Below are 15,890 nucleotides of genomic sequence, written 5' to 3' on the forward strand. Positions count from 1 at the left end.
TTCTGTCCCTAGCTGTCATTCCTGATTGTCTGCAAAATGAAGCAAGGGCTACTTTCCCTTCCATTCTTTGGGATTCTCTGGTCATTCTTCATTGCAATTTCCATTGTTTGCTCTGACTTATAAAACATCTCTGTTAGGTTTATACAACTGAGATTATACCTATCAAGGTGTGCTATTAGCAAAAGTGACAGCGCAGAGGGAGGTGGCGGCATACACAAATTAAGAGATGGATGTCAGCAAAAAATTTGATATTACAAATGTTATCAGTTCTATTATAATTTTTATAATAAGTAGCCACATAAGACTTTCTTCAGGGAAATGAAGGAACATACATCATAGTGCTTCAGCAGAGAAGATAGCTGGCCCATGAATCAATCAAGCTTGGAGATATATATATGAAAGAAACATAAATGAATGGCTGTCAAATCCAAGGTGTCACTAGTATTGCTCAAAAGGATGATGCTTAGCACAGTGTGCGATTGGGAGGTGGAGATGACTGACCACACTTCTCTGGAGGAGTCTGAGTGAAGACAAGCTGGCCATAGGTCCTGCCCCATGGCAGAAGCTTGACCACAGTCCAGCAGGAGGGAAAGTATGGGAGGAGGGATGGAGAAGTTGAATGATCTTAAAACATGGGCCTGTGGCACTACTGCAGTGCCAGTCAACCAAACCAGAATGCTGAATATGAAGGTGACTGTTTCTTCACGAGCGGCCATTCCTCATTCTCTCAGCACATGCTTTAACCTGCAGGGCAAATTCTGGGGCATGTGGCTCGCTGAAGTCTCTCTCTCTCTTTCTATCCTCCCCCCGCTTCTTCACCTCCTCCCTCCCTCCTCCTCCTTTCTTAACAGAGAAGTGAGATCTCTCATATTTGGTTATCTACTCTTTACAAAGTCAGGGTCCAATATGTTGTGAGGTGTGTTGTTAAGACAGAAAGAATGCTGCCCAAAGCTCCCATTTTGGGAAAGTCTAACTACTCCTTAAGTGAGCAGCATATAGATACAAGAGACTCTCTTCCCCCCTCTCCTCCAAATCAACCTAAGCTTCCTCTCTGTTTTTGTTTTTGCTCAAAGGTGTGGTGCAGGTGAGAAGGATATGCCAGCCCCTGCAGGCTGCTCTGTACACTCTGTTCGAAGGGCTGTTTGCTGTGCGGGCCGCAGGCTTCAGGCCTTTGAAGGGTTGAATACCATCTTTTGATATACCATGACGGATGGGGTGTAAAGAAGCTTTTACGACTTGGATACACAGCATAAAGAGATCACAGAAAAGATCTTAATAAACAGACAACCTTTTAAGAGAAACCAAATGGAATTAAAATGTGAGGGGGACGGGGAGCAAGCACAAGAATATTTTATACCATTCAAAACAGTCTTTGCCAATATGTATTTATGGCACATCAGATTATTGATATTCCAGCTATGTGATTTCCAGATTGGTTTTTTTTACTTACTTGTAGTTTTTGACCATCTGTTAATTATGAGTAAGGCTACATCGACGATGTAGAACCTGTTGTGGCTCTTCAGATTTTGCTGGACTTCTAACTCCCGTCCATCCCAGCCAGTATGGCCAATGGTCTGGGATGACAGGAGCTATAGTTCAATGGCATCCTGACTCAAAAACTTCTCAGAACTCTCTACATCAAAATTTCATCATAATGGTCCAAAGAACCATAATCCAAAGTATTGGTGTTTGAACTACCTGAGATAGTAAACTCTGTTCTTTTTTAGAAGGTCTCATATTTTACTTGTGCCTTCAAATCTATTGTATTTTGGGCTATTTATTATGGAAGAGTATTTGTTTCAGAACCCAATTGATATCTGAAACCTTTGCAGATCTTCACTACTGCATAATTGAGCTAATGCTCTGGAAGTCACCTTCAGAGCTCTGCAAGACTGAAGCTCCTTTTCTGCAGCAAAGCTAGAGTGATGCTGCAGTTATAGCAGGTAAGAAAAGAGACCTGAAGTTTTGGCTTATTAGAGCTTCTTTGTCCACTAAACTTCAGACAGAAGTCTCCCTTAGGATTTTTCATGCAGTGCATTTTAACATGAAATCTTAACTAAAAGTCTGCACAATACATTCCTACATTGAGACCATCTCCAACAACCATGTTGAATGAGAAGTGCTGAAATAAATATGTGTGCATCCACTACCAACTCCTGTTCCTAACCCTCCCCCCTGCAAATTTCCATTATGTCTGAAGCTTTTTTAGATGAGTAAGATCATGTAAGACTACTCCCAAACAACTTGTATCCATTCATGATCTTGTGAAATTGTTAGGGAAGTCCTGAAAGGAGGACTGAAGGTTAAGCACTGGCATCTCAGTCAGTTGCATTGTGAGGCTGGGTATCCTTTTATGAGCAATGGTGACCTCATGCAATATCACATTTGCCAAGCTATGACCTGATCAACAGAAAAGCTTATAGTGGTTATGACCATAGTAACATCTGGGGTTTTAAGACAGCCTCTCAAGTGAGGCCCTCAGAGCATGCAGCAGCAGCAGCAACATCCACAGCTATGGCTCGTGACTTCTCTTTGAGGCAGGCAAGTATAATCAACAAGATGTAAGCATTTTCACTTTCCATTAGTGACAGAGGAAAGAATATTGCCTATGCCAGGCCCTCCATCTCTTAATAATTGCTACCTTCTGCCAATGGCAGAAAATGAAGGCATTTGTTTTCTGGGAAACAAAAACGAAGCTTTTTGATTTCTAGAAAACACTTTATATGAATATGAAATATCATCAGCGAATGGACTGAGAAAAGGGCACAGAAGTTGCCTGGTTACAGCAGTGTCAGAGGAGAAAGCAGCAACATGCTGAAATTTTCCTTTCAGTACTTTAGAGTGGATGACACTGAAGGAACAGGGGCCTTTGAGCCCAGAGGAGTGAACAGAGGTGGCGTCTCCTGTGCTCCTTGTATTGTTTGGGGACTGGGGGTATTTTCTTTATGAGCAAATGCAGTATATTGTTCATTGTTTTGGGGGCTGGATGTAAAAAGGTGCTACACATCATTCTAATGCAATTTAATACAAGCATGCAAATATTAGGGGAAAGGATTAACATCCCCCTGTTCTGCAATCCAAATAAGTTTCTGTATCTAAAATTGTTTACATGCATACCTTGCCTTGGGTAGGTGGGTGGCAGGCAATCTCTCTGAATATATTCCTCCATTTAATTAGCACGTATTCATTTATATCAGAAATTCATTCCCTATTTGTCAGCTTATAAAAAAAAAATGTTGTACAATATTTGGTAGCATAAGTCCTGAAAATTAACAACCCTACTTCCTATATGAACCTAAAAGTCATTGGGCAATAAGAGGAATGCTTGAAATATAAAACACTGGCATCTTAAAAACACTGTAGCTATATAGACCCTTCCCTCTATGCCTTTGTCATTTTTTGTCAAACACTTTTGACTGTTTTGAATAGTAATAGAGAGGCTGGATCAAATGAGGATGTGATTGATCAAAAGATGGACTGAATAGCATGTCTTACATAAAGCTAACCAGTTCAGGAACAAGAAAGGAAACTTAAAAACAAAAACCAGACTTAAAAATCACATTACCCATAACCAGGAATTAACATAAAATCACCATGCAATGGTCACTGGAGAAATTATTTCTCCATCATTAATACTGTTACAGAATACATCAGCGACTACTTATAATTCAGTTAAACCAAACTGGGGGGTGGGGGAGCAGGGAAGGGGGAGACGGACAAGAAAACAAAACAAGCTCAAAACTGAAAGCCGGAGGTGGAGGGGAGCAATCTCTGTACAATACCTAGATTGACCATGAGTTTGACACGGCCTCCATCCAGCTCTAGCCGCAGGGTATCAGCTGAATCACGGGATGTGGTGGCCATCAGGAGCCCGTAAGCCCGCTGAGACATGAAGCGGAAGGACACATCCTCTGCCTCTGTGTGCATGACCATCGGCATAATGATCTTCATGTACATGCTGCCATCATAACTCAGAATCGATGCCTCTGAAAAAACGAAGAAAAGGAAAATAAAAATTAATCGCTATCAGCTCTGTGCCCTCCAGATCTTGAATGATCCCTCAGTACTTAGAACACACCGCAGAAACATTGCTTCACTATGCATTGCTATAGGCTAGCAGCCGAGAGATCTTTAATAGGAAGTATTGTTGTGTTGAGCTTATCGTGTTGCACACCAAAAACAACATGGAGGCTAGATCAGTGATAGCAATGAAGCTTCCATTTTTTCCACAAATTGGTTCCAATATAGCATATGCTACCCATTCTACCTGCCTCAGGTGTTAAAGATCTGCTTTCCTACAAACCAAGCTAATATTTGCAGTTGGTCAATAGTAATGGCTTATTTAATATGGGAAGGAAAAATGAGTGTAGGGGTGGGGTTTTGGGGGGAGGGATAGGAAAGCATTTTGTAGCAGTATTTGAACAGAACATTGCTATAGTGGATGGTTCTTCTTCATCATCTTCTTCTTCAAACACATTTACTCAAAAATTACAATAGAGCTTTGTCCACTGCCATAATATCACAGAATGATCACTCCAATCCTCAATCCCTCACCACGGTCATGTTGACTCGCCAAATATCCTCAGTAGGAACTCAACTACAAATCCGATTTACTAGACAGTTCACTTTGAAAAATATTTTAAAGTGATGTTGTTGTTTTATTTATTTTAAAAAAATGTTACTTCCATGAGCTTTGGAGTGAAGGGAAGTTAAAATTCAGATGGAACATCTCATTATTCTCATGCTTAGTGTAAGGACAGGAAGTTGAGACAAATTAACCCATGATATCACGTGCATCATAGGACATATTGCACACATAACCTAGACCTAACAATCACTAGTTTTCCAGTGGAAATGTTTGCTAACTAAAGGTAATAGAGATTACTTAAGGTGTGAAGACACTCAATTGACTGTTGATATATACTTCTGCTCCAGCAGGACATTTCCCTTCCACTCATGGCCATCTGCTGCCAACTGCTCTGTGTGAAGGCATCCAGGTGAGATACAGTGGCAGGTTAAGACAACATTAAGTGCCTACTCTGGAGCCAAGTGAACTGCCCCTCTCTCTCTGGGTCACATACTACCAAGTGTCCTGCAGAAAGAAATCCAGGAGAGAGAGAGGCAGTGGAAGACATGCCTAGGAACTTGTTCTTGCTCCATCTGCACTGTTCCCTACTCTGCTGCAGGGCCACATCCATCGTCAGCTGCCCTGTAGGACACATTCCTAGAGAGAGGAGGAGGGAGGTGACAATGATGCTTGGAGCTTGTCTTGCCCCAGTTCTGGATAGTTTTGGTTTATGTGCACGGGTTGGTTGGTTTTAAAAAATGTAGCTCTACATTTTATAAAAAATATGGAGCATTTGAAATATTATATTACAAATAAAATTAAAAATACAAGGCATTAAAAATAAATTATAAACATTATGAGTTGTTTTGAGGGCACACCTCTAAAAGTGGGACAACTCCCCCACTGATCTTCAAGTTGACTAGCACCTGTTTTTGGTCAAATTCACTAAGGTATGTGTTATCGCATGGAGTAATTGCACCCACACCCTGAATACTGAGATGATGCATACATATTGAATAAGCTCTGTCCCCGTGTTTCTTAGCATTAACACAAAGATTTGCAACATAAACAAACAGCTGTGTGGGTACTGGCTGAGGCATGCCTGCAATTGTAAGTATGTATATCAGCACTATAGTGTTTTGCTGACACACACAGTCATCAAAATTCTAGTTGCCAAACATATTGCCTATCACTTTTAGTTTCTCTCAGTTTATCATTATTCAAAACTAAAGTGCAATTCTCTATATTTCCAAATTAGTTTGCAGTTTGTTTAAAAAAGAAATCCTCATGAAAATTCGCCCGCATTTCAATGTGAATTTCTCCTAATTTACACAATTTTGTATGCAGTTTTGCCAAACATACACATCTGTGCAAAGCAGTGTTCCCTAAATAAATCCATGTCAATATATTATTTTTACTTATATATGCATTTTTATGAACACTTTATCAAAATATATGCATGCTTGTACCTGGTTGGAGAACTGCATTGCAAAATTCAGAGAAATGAAAATTTGGAAGCATGGCTGTGTTTTGATTCATGTATTGTACAGGAACATGTGTGTTAGGTAGCTTTGTTTTAAAATGTGAACTGAACTGAATTGCAGCCAATTGAACTGATGTGTAAAGTAAGGCTGCAGACGCGGCAGCCTCCTCAGATGCACACAAACTATTGCCCCTCTTCACCTACACACCATTTGCCATGAGTGCAAACCAGCTGTGGGTCACAGAAGAAAAGCCGTGCTCCCTTTTCACAAGGTGCTGCTGCAGAGAAGCAAAGCACAGCATGCTAAATGCAATTCCAATCGCTTTCACTTCTGCACTCCCAATACTGCCGCTTCCAGCTGCTAGTAGAACAAAATGCACTCTATATTATACACACACTTACTGGCTGCATGTAAAGAAACACAGTCGCGCACACCTCCCTGCTCTTGCTGTGGACTGTATTAGGAAGTGAAGTCGAGCATGAAATGGCTCTTTTTGACACCTTCAGCTCGAATGTGCCCTGCCTGAAACTGTCTGTGCCACTGTCTGGGCATGTGTGTAGAGCTGGCAAGTATCAGTGCATGTGGTGCCAGTGAACATGGGGATTAATCGGCAAGAAGAGGACTCAAATCCTTTCTTTCTTTCTTTCCTATTTACAGATAGATAGATGGCACGGTGAAAGCCATTTTGCTGCTTCAGAAATCTGAAAACATTAGGCAGCCCTTTGAAACCTGTGAATGGTGTTGATAGGGGAGATGTGGTTCCACTCTTTGCTTAAGATGTACGGTATATTGATTGGTTCAGGAGGGATAGCATGTGGGTTATATACGGCATTCATTGTTGCCAGAGATGTGTACAGATGGTGTTGCTAGATGTAGTGTGGGGTAATGGTAGAGTGTTAGACTAGGACCTGGGAGACCAGGGTTCAAATCCCCTCTCAGCCATGAAGCTCACTGGGTGGCCTACCTCACAGGGCTGTTGGTTGTGCTAACAGTTAAACTCCTTAGGCTGCTTTACACTTTGATTTACAGTTTAAACATAGTCATGGCTTCTCCCAAATAATAATACAGTAAGTACATTCTGCAACAAAACTGATTTTCTATAGAAGTTCTTTTTCATCCGAGTGCCCCCAGGGCCTTGGTACTCTTATGTAGCTAAGTAGGAGGGAAAGGAATATTGTTCATAAGCATTTCACACAGTCTGCTACAACTATCATTACTGTTTGTTTTAAAGTTCCAAGTATATATTTGCAAAGCAAGAAAAGAATTGTTTTCATAATGTATGATTGAGGCTGCATCCAGAGAGTTGTTAGGAGATCCCCTCTCAGAACTACATTTTTCAGAGTGATTTAACAACCAACCCCTCTCACCCAGGGAATTCTGGGAACTGTAGCTCTGTGAGGGAAATCAGAGTTTTTTAAACAACTTTCAGCACTCTTAACAAACAGCAGTTCCCAGGATTCTTTGGGGGTATCCATGATAGTGATATGAGTGCTTTAAATGTATAGTGCATATGGGCCTAAGATGGTAAAATTAGACAAACTCCCTAGCAAAGAAAGAAGCTGGGATAATGGATCAACAGCCAATACAGTCGTACCTTGAAAGTCAAATGGAATCTGTTCTAGAAGTCAGTTTGGCTTCCAAAATGTTCGGAAACTAAAGCACGGCTTCTGATTGGCCGCAGGAAGCTCCTGCAGCCAATCGGAGGCCCCACTGGACATTCGGCTTCCAAAAATAGTTCGCAAACTGGAACAGTCACTTCCGGGGTCGGGAGCCAAAACGTTAGAGAACTAAGCTGTTCGAAAATCAAGATACAACTGTATTCAAACAGCTGTATTGTCATTAAATCTATCATACAGTTCAAACAATAAATGATATTTTAATTTATTTTTTTCATATCAACAGACTTCAATCATATTATAATTTGAATTGTATCATACTTTCAGGTAGCTGAACTGGAAGGGAGTTTGGACTCTGAAGGAGCCAGGGGACCTTCTGGATGCATTCCTATCATTTAAGGCTCAGGTGATCTCTGTAGTACCAAGTGCCTTCCATCAGCTTCAGCTGGTGGCCGAGAAGTGCCCCTATCTGGACAGAGATAGCCTAACTACTGTTGTGTATACTCTGATAACCTCTAGGTTAGATTACTACAACAAGTTATATGTAGGGCTGCCTCTGAAGACAGTTCAGAAGCTTCAGCTATTGCAGAACTCAGCTGCCACATTGCTCACTGTTTGAGCATATTACACCAATCCTGGTCTGATTGCACTGGCTGCCAATTAGTTTCTGGGCCCAACTTAAAGTGCCACTTTTGACCTATAAAGCCTTAAACAGCTCAGGACCACAATACCTCAAGGACCACCTCTCCCCATATAAACTGACTTGAACGTTGTGATAATCATCTGAGGACCTCCACGAGAGGTTCAGAGGATGGCAAGATGACAAGGGTCTTTTCTGCAGTGGCACCCCCATTTGTGGACTGCTTTCCCCATGGAAACTTGCCTGGCGCCTTTTTACATATCCTTAGGTGGCAGACAAAACATTCCTTTTCTCTCAGGTTTTTGGCTAGTTAAACAATCTGTAGCCTTTTAAACTGTGGTGCTGTTTGTTACTATGTTGTGAAATTGTGTATTTTTATACTGTAAACTGTCATGTGATCCTTGAATGATGAAGGGCTGTTTAGGAGAGAGAGAGAGAGAGAGAGAGAGAGAGAGAGAGAGAGAGAGAGAGAGAACTATAAAACCACACATTCTCTTATATCTCCTGGTTGGTGCTGATGGATTCTACTCCAGTGTCTTCTTCAGAAAATCAGTGTCTAGAGCTCATGTATGGCAGCAGACAGAGGAGGGAGAAGAACAGACAGCAATTCAACCACAGACTAGTCATGGCTAGCAAGCTAACTGGTGAAAGGATGAACAAGGCTGTTTTACCCTGTGCTAAGACATAAAACATGTAATTATGGCACAGGTGTCCATAGTTAATTAGTGGAAGCATTAGCAGTATCTTCATTACTTCAGACTGGTTAATTTTGCTGGAAGCCCATAAATGACCCATCACTCCACAAAAGAAGAAAACAGGGTGGAGAGTGGAGATAGCCCAACAACGTGGATAAATGGAACAAGGGTAGCCAACGTGGTGCCCATGTTGTAGTCCAACCTCTGTAGGGCTGACTAAAGCTGAATTGGCTGAATGGCAGAAGGAGCATCTGTAGAAATGTTTAGCATCTCCCTCATCTGTAGAAATCAGTGGTTTTGGGCTGAGTCTCATGGAACTTTGAGTAAAAAGATAAACTGAGCCTTTTCATGTGCTTCTGTTAAACAGTTATGGCTGGTGGCTGGCTGTTTTCATAAAAAGAGCATAGAAAAGAAGACAAAAGGAAGGAAGAATTTATATAAACAAGGTATCAAATGCATTCCCTGAATTTTTGCAAGTCTACCATTATCCTCATTGGCTTGACCTTAAAGTCAAAACCCTGTAATATTAGGTAGCTCTAGCTAGTAAGAACAGCATTAACACTTGTAAACCTGCCTTGGGACAAAATATGGTGTTCCTCTTTTAGATATTAAACTATCTATTTTTCTAAAATCCCTACATCTACAGCAAAAGGGGAATATTATTAAATTGTTAGAACTTGGCATTATTCCTTTCAGGGCTGTGCTCATGGGGGCAGGTGGGGGGAAGCAGACCAGAAAGGAAGGTTCAAGAACATTAGGAAAGGCCGTGGAAACATTTGCAGATGGAGGAAACGGTTGCTGCTAAATGTTATTACTAGCCCAGAGACGTGGGGAGCAGGAGACTGTAGCCTTGCTGAATCTTGGCAGGCACATGAGGGAGCCAAAAGGGAGCATCAGAGCTCCTCCTGAAGCCTGCTCCAAATGTCAATCTAACATTTGCAGAAGTGCGCGGAACTGTTTTGAGAAGGTCAAGGCTGGAAAAGTTGTACAAAGTCAGCAAGCCAAATGAGAAGAACACACGGGCTGAAATTGTGCTTTGAGAATCCATTCCTTCTTCCATAACTGTGGGGCACGTGTATAAAGATGTATTTAAGATGCAGGCAAAGGGCTTTCTCATCAGGTCGATTCTGATACAGAATGCTTCTGAATACCAGCTGCTGTGAATCACAGGTGGGCAGGCTGCTATTGCACTCATCATGTTCTGCTTGCGTGCTTCCCAGGGGCATCTAGTTGGCCACTGTGACAAAGTGGAAAGGAGTTTAGAAGAGGGATAAGTCTCCACTGCCTGGCCTACCATGCCACGCCCCCCACCACACTCCAAAGACCTTCGAGGGACCTAATCCAGCCTTGGCTGAGCTGGCTTCTGCTGAGCTGGCTGAGTCCCAGTTGAGCCAGGATAGGGCACTTACACCTGTGCACCTCCAGCTGAACCAGAATGGGAGACTCACCTGACTCAGACATAGATCTGCCTATTCCAGACACAAACTTGCCCACTCATCCTGGGCAATCTTGGCTTTGGATTGTTCCCTACGAAATCTCACGAATTTAATAGCCTTAGGACAGACAGCTCAAGCTACCAATAAAGAGCTATTTGTGGCTTTGCATGATTGAACAAATAATGTAACGAAGCACAACAAACTTTGTGACCCATGAGTGAAATGCTACATTTGTATTTGCCAGAAGAAATTCAGAAGCATGAAAAAGACAGAGATTATTAAATTTGCTTTAAATGAAAAAGCCCTGCTTGTAAACTAGTGATTTATTTTTTTTAAGTCTGACAAATAAATCAGCTTTTGGGAAGTGTTATGGAGCAGTGCAGGCAGCAATTAGGCAGATAATGACAGCATTGCTAGCTTGTGGGGGGGGGGGAGTACAGTATACCATTTAATTTGGGGTTGCAAGTTGCACCTTCCAAACTTAAAAATACAAGTTCAACTATATGGTGTTTATAACACCAGGAGGTGGGAGGAGGGTTCTGCACATCCCTTTCTTACCCCATCAAAGTACTGCCACTTTTCTCTTGCATAACTTTTGTAAAGCTGTAAAATTGCTGGGTGGCGACTGTCTGAAAGCACTTCAGACAAATGGCAATATTACTCTACAGAAGGGTATCATCAATAGGATAGTAAGTTGGGCCCACTGCAGCTTCTAATCAGCTCATCAATAGTGATGTGATGACTCTTTTTCTCCTTAAGTACAGGGCCAATTTGTTTCACAGCATTACTGTGAGGAGAATTGAAAGAGAGGAAGAGACGTCTATTTTCTGCAGGCCAGACCCGGCAGAAAGGCAAAGGACGAGATGCACCCCCCTCCCGCAACTGCCCACAACTGGCCCTTGAATATTACTTCAACACTGGCAGGAGAGCAGCATCCCCCACTGCAGCTGAGGGCAGCAGGTTAGCTGAGGGACCATGGGGTGAGCCACCCACAATGCTTTCTCCTGCAACACCTGAGCACCACTCCCTACCCCCGCCCCTGCAAGACTTTCTGCCACCTGAATCAGCCACCTCACTCTGCCTTATGGTAGGGTCAGCCCTGCCAGAGGCTAACAGTGCAATGCGGGCAGTGGTAATAGATGATCAGCAGCACATATATAGGGATTTCACATATAAAATGGGAAACGTCCCACAAAATGAAGATTTTGGGCAGAATATATTGAGTCCCGTCATCAGAAGCCCTGTGCAAGGACTTCTGCTTGTGCAATGGGCTTACCCCATTGCCCCCCCCCTTCACCTCCTGCAACTTACTTAGGGAGGCGGGTCTGAAGAACCTATGCAACAGCTCATGGGGGGGAGGGAGGAGAGGGAGAATCATTCCAACTTGCCAGCCGGAATGCTTGCCCTGGCGGAATGATCGCCTTAGTGCAAACACTGAATTCCTCGCAAAGACTTTGGTTTTTGAATCAAGCATTCCTTTCCTCTTGGTGTGCCACAGCCAGAGAAAGTCTCCCACTGCAGGTGTCAGTCCACTGATGAAGAGACATGTTAATCACTTCTTAACGCCTTGCAGATGCTGGATCTTAGATTGCCTCTGAGCATGTGCAGTGAGTATTTCTACCAATGTTATGTGGCTATAGAAAACCTAGATAAGTCAAGAATTTGGGAGAAGAGTACACTGGTACCTTGGGTTAAGAACTTAATTCGTTCTGGGGGTCCGTTCTTACCCTGAAACTGTTCTTAACTTGAGGTATCACTTTAACTAATGGGGCCTCCCGCTGCTGCTGCTGCATCACCACCAAGCGATTTCTATTCTTATCCCGAAGCAAAGTTCTTAACCCGAGGACCTATTTCTGGGTTAGCAGAGTCTGTAACCTGAAGCATCTGGAACCTGAAGCATCTGTAACCCAAAGTACCACTGTATTTAGGGAAGAATGTTCAACTCCAAAGTGTGTTTCAGCTTCCTTACCAGGCTTTATAGAAAGTAAGCACTAACTACGGCATTTGCTAAACAGATAAGAGCCACCAGATTTGCATTGGAAGCAATATGTAGTACAGGGGTTGGCAACAACACAGCACCTGGCCCTTAAGAAAATAATACACACACAATCTTGCTTATTTCTTTTAATACCCAGATTTGGTTGCTAATCCCTATTAAAGTAACATTTGGTTTACCCCTATGTCAAACACATACTTACAGATCATCGCTGAAGGGGTTAAGATGGGAGGTAATTCCTTTTCTATTGCAATCCTGATGTGGCGAAGATTTGGATCAGAGCATAGTTATCCCTCAGTTTTCACATTTCTCTAAATTTTGTAATACAATTATTGGCTCCCCTCCTCGGTGCTGCATGTGATCTATACAGAGCACCCCCACATTTACAAAGTGTTTCCTTGGGAATTAAATGTATGAAGTGGGATAACATAATGACTATGTAAGTTACGTATATTGTGAAATGTTACCACAGAGGACAGAGACAAATGACATCATTTTTGGCATAAGACAAACTGCAGTAGAACGGAAGCAGTGATGTATACAGAGCAGAAGGGGACATAGCACCTTCTAACACCCCTAGGTGGGACTGACTACATACAACATAGTGTTACTAAAGCACTTCCGGGGAAATGGTACTCGTTGGCTGACTAAGCATGATTAACATTACATTGTTCTAAATTTCTTTTTTCTCTTTTATCACTTTCATTTTCTTAATTGGTAGGGCTACATTATTTATTTAGCAAGCAACTCTGGTTCATTTATTTCATCAGGAGGCTGCATTTAAAACAAAAAAAGATAAATCATGACCCACCCATGCATTTAGATTTTAACTGTAGGAATAACTCAGATGCATTGGCTGATTAATTTCATACTAACAGAGAGTGGCTTGTGGAATCCAGGCAGCAACACCAGGATAAAATCTTTCCTGTTTGAAGATTGCATGCAAAAACCCCAACTTCAAAAGAAGGGGAACAACAGTATAACTGTCCAACCCCACATTCAAGTGAGAAACTTGGCTTCATTACTCCAGGCCTCCTAGCCAGTTATTATGTTGCAGACTAGGGCCCCAATCCATGTCTAGTGACTTAATGAACTTGTGGCCTTGGGTGGGGGTGCACATCTATATCAGATGTGTCCATAAAGTTCAATATGGGCCAGATGAGCATCACAATCTACATTGGGCACCCAGGAGAATTGGAGATTCTCTAATGTACAGCTTTTCTTCTAAACTTTCAGGTGAGGACTGGAATCCCCCTAACTGCCACTCACCCTTGTACAAGAGGCTTGTGCTCACATGTTGGAATATTTGTACTTCTTTCCTTAGCTATCTGGCCCTTGTGCCATCTTGCAAACGTGTTTCAAGAGTCTCTCAATTATCAAAAGTAATTCCCCATGTACTGGGGGTGAGTGGGAGGAAAAACAAATATAACATGCCTTCTGGCTCACAGAACTTTTTTTTCATAATTATCTGGCTCCTGCAATGAAACCAAATGCCCATATAACTGAGGAAATATAACACAGTAACTCTGTGGAAGCTAAAACACATCTGGGTCCAGCCAGTACTTGGATGGTGGACCACATGAGAAACCTACAACACTGGAAGAAAGGAGGGGTATAGATGCAAATAAATATTAGCTAGATTATGACATCCATTAATTTATTGGGTTTAGAGGGGTTTCCCTCCACCCAAACTTTGAATGCTATGTATATTTGATTCTGTTTCAGAAATCAGTAGTTAAAATTCTGGTAACTTACCTAGAATCTTGTTCATCAGTCATAGACCTAAACTATTTCACACCAGCTCCTTGGTGCTTTTGTAAAAGTAGCCCAGGGAGCTCATTATGTCAAGCACACTATATATTATATTGCCTTTTTTTGATAGTGTACATTTTGCTAGAATGATCCTGATGGTTTCTCACCATAGTTTCGCTGAGAGTCCCAGATGCCACTTTGACATTGCATATTTTAAACAGACAGGAGACAGCATTTGGGCTTATTATCTTGACAAAGGTCAGCTGGTAAAACTGTTAGGGCTCTGTTCCTCTTTAGTGTCGTGCAATTCCAGCATTGTTGCCAAGCTGATAAATAAATTCAATCAAGTTTCTGCACAAAAGAAGCTCTGACAGACAAAGAAAGGAGAGGTCTGTGCACGGCGTTTCATAAGGGCAATCAACAATTTTATCTCTCTAATGCAAAAGCATTAGCAAGGATTTTACCCTTGAGTGCCTTAACCTCAAGAGCATTCATTTTACCAGATCTGCCTCTATAGCCCCAAAGTGGCAGGACTCCATTGAAAGCACAGCATTAGGAACATTGATTACAAGAAATGGTAAACAAAAGCATGTTGCAGTGCTCTTAAGGGCCACTCATGGGGTGTTTTCAAAAATGGTTACATTAAAAGCCACCCCTTCTTGAAAACCAGCAAGCAAAATTACATGAAGCCTGAAATCATTCACTCCTCTACAACAGGCGCTGGATTTGGCAGATTTAATAAAACGATTATTACGACTATCAAGATTATTGCCTGCTGGATCAGGCCGGTGGTGCATCTGGTTCAGCATCCTGTTCTCACAGTGGCCAACCAGATGTCCACGGAAAGCCTGCAAGAAGGATCTGAGCTCAACTCAGCCCACCTCTGATTCCTAACAACTTGAATTCAGAAGCACAATGCCTCCCACATTGGTGGTTGAAAATAGCTATCAGGGTTAGCAGCCACAGATAGCCTTAGATGATGATGATGATGATGATTAAATTTTGTACATTAATATAATACACATATACAGTGGTACCTTGGGTTACATACGCTTCAGGTTACATACGTTTCAGGTTACAGACACCACTAACCCAGAAATAGTACCTCGGGTTAAGAACTTTGCTTCAGGATGAGAACAGAAATCGTGCAGCAGAGGTGCAGCAGCAGCAGGAGGCCCCATTAGCTAAAGTGGTGCTTCAGGTTAAGAACAGACCTCCAGAACAAATTTAGTTCTTAACCTGAGGTACCACTGTATAAATTTATTAATGATTATGATGATCAAGGATATATCTTGCCTTACTTAAAAGAAAAAGGCAACTTAGAGAACAATTATTTTCATGGGGCATGAAATCCGAAGGTGAGGATAGCACTTTGTTATCATATTAGTGCTAGCACTGTGTTTTGGGGGCCCCTGGGCAAGCTGCCCAAGCAGGCCCGCTTCCCTGAGTTGAACTACTTCCTCCTCAACCTTGTTGCCGCTGCTCATGTGCTTGTGCCCTTCTTCTAGGCCCAATCTTCATGGCTGCCAAGAGCTTAAGGGAAAGGCAAGTGTTGGCTGCTGGACCTTCTCCTTGTGCTTCTCCCTGTTTCTTCACCCAGAAAGTGCAGTCAAAGAAGCAGCAGGCCCCATGGGTAGGCACTGCAGTGCCACCCCCCCCCCAAGAAAGGCAACCCTTGATTCCAGTTTGCAAAACCCTGGTTTA

At 42.3% G+C, this 15,890-nt stretch overlaps 1 protein-coding gene and 1 long non-coding RNA gene across 23 annotated transcripts in view; one reads left to right on the forward strand and one right to left on the reverse strand.

The window, feature by feature from the left end:
- Positions 1-15,890, reverse strand: part of NRXN3 (neurexin 3) — a 1,212,171-nt gene that overhangs the window by 806,299 nt on the left and 389,982 nt on the right. For all 19 annotated transcript variants that reach the window (XM_081858018.1, XM_081858001.1, XM_081857999.1 and 16 more), the window contains one exon: positions 3,783-3,986. In XM_081858018.1, the coding sequence (XP_081714144.1) occupies positions 3,783-3,986 (204 nt within the window). The remainder of the gene's footprint in view (positions 1-3,782; positions 3,987-15,890) is intronic.
- Positions 1,514-15,890, forward strand: part of LOC309344916 — a 28,712-nt gene continuing 14,335 nt past the window's right edge. Inside the window, exons 1-6 of one of the 4 annotated variants that reach the window (XR_014157936.1) lie at positions 1,516-2,541; positions 4,939-4,997; positions 6,709-6,835; positions 9,370-9,448; positions 11,198-11,398; positions 15,695-15,846. This is a non-coding gene — a long non-coding RNA (uncharacterized lncRNA). Of the gene's footprint in view, positions 2,546-4,938; positions 4,998-6,708; positions 6,836-9,369; positions 9,449-9,944; positions 9,970-11,197; positions 11,399-15,694; positions 15,847-15,890 lie in introns of those variants that run through there. The other 3 variants (XR_014157935.1, XR_014157938.1, XR_014157937.1) reach the window with 3 other exon arrangements.

This window comes from Podarcis erhardii (assembly GCF_964252035.2).
Source record: "Podarcis erhardii genome assembly, chromosome: 1".
NCBI lineage: Eukaryota > Metazoa > Chordata > Lepidosauria > Squamata > Lacertidae > Podarcis > Podarcis erhardii.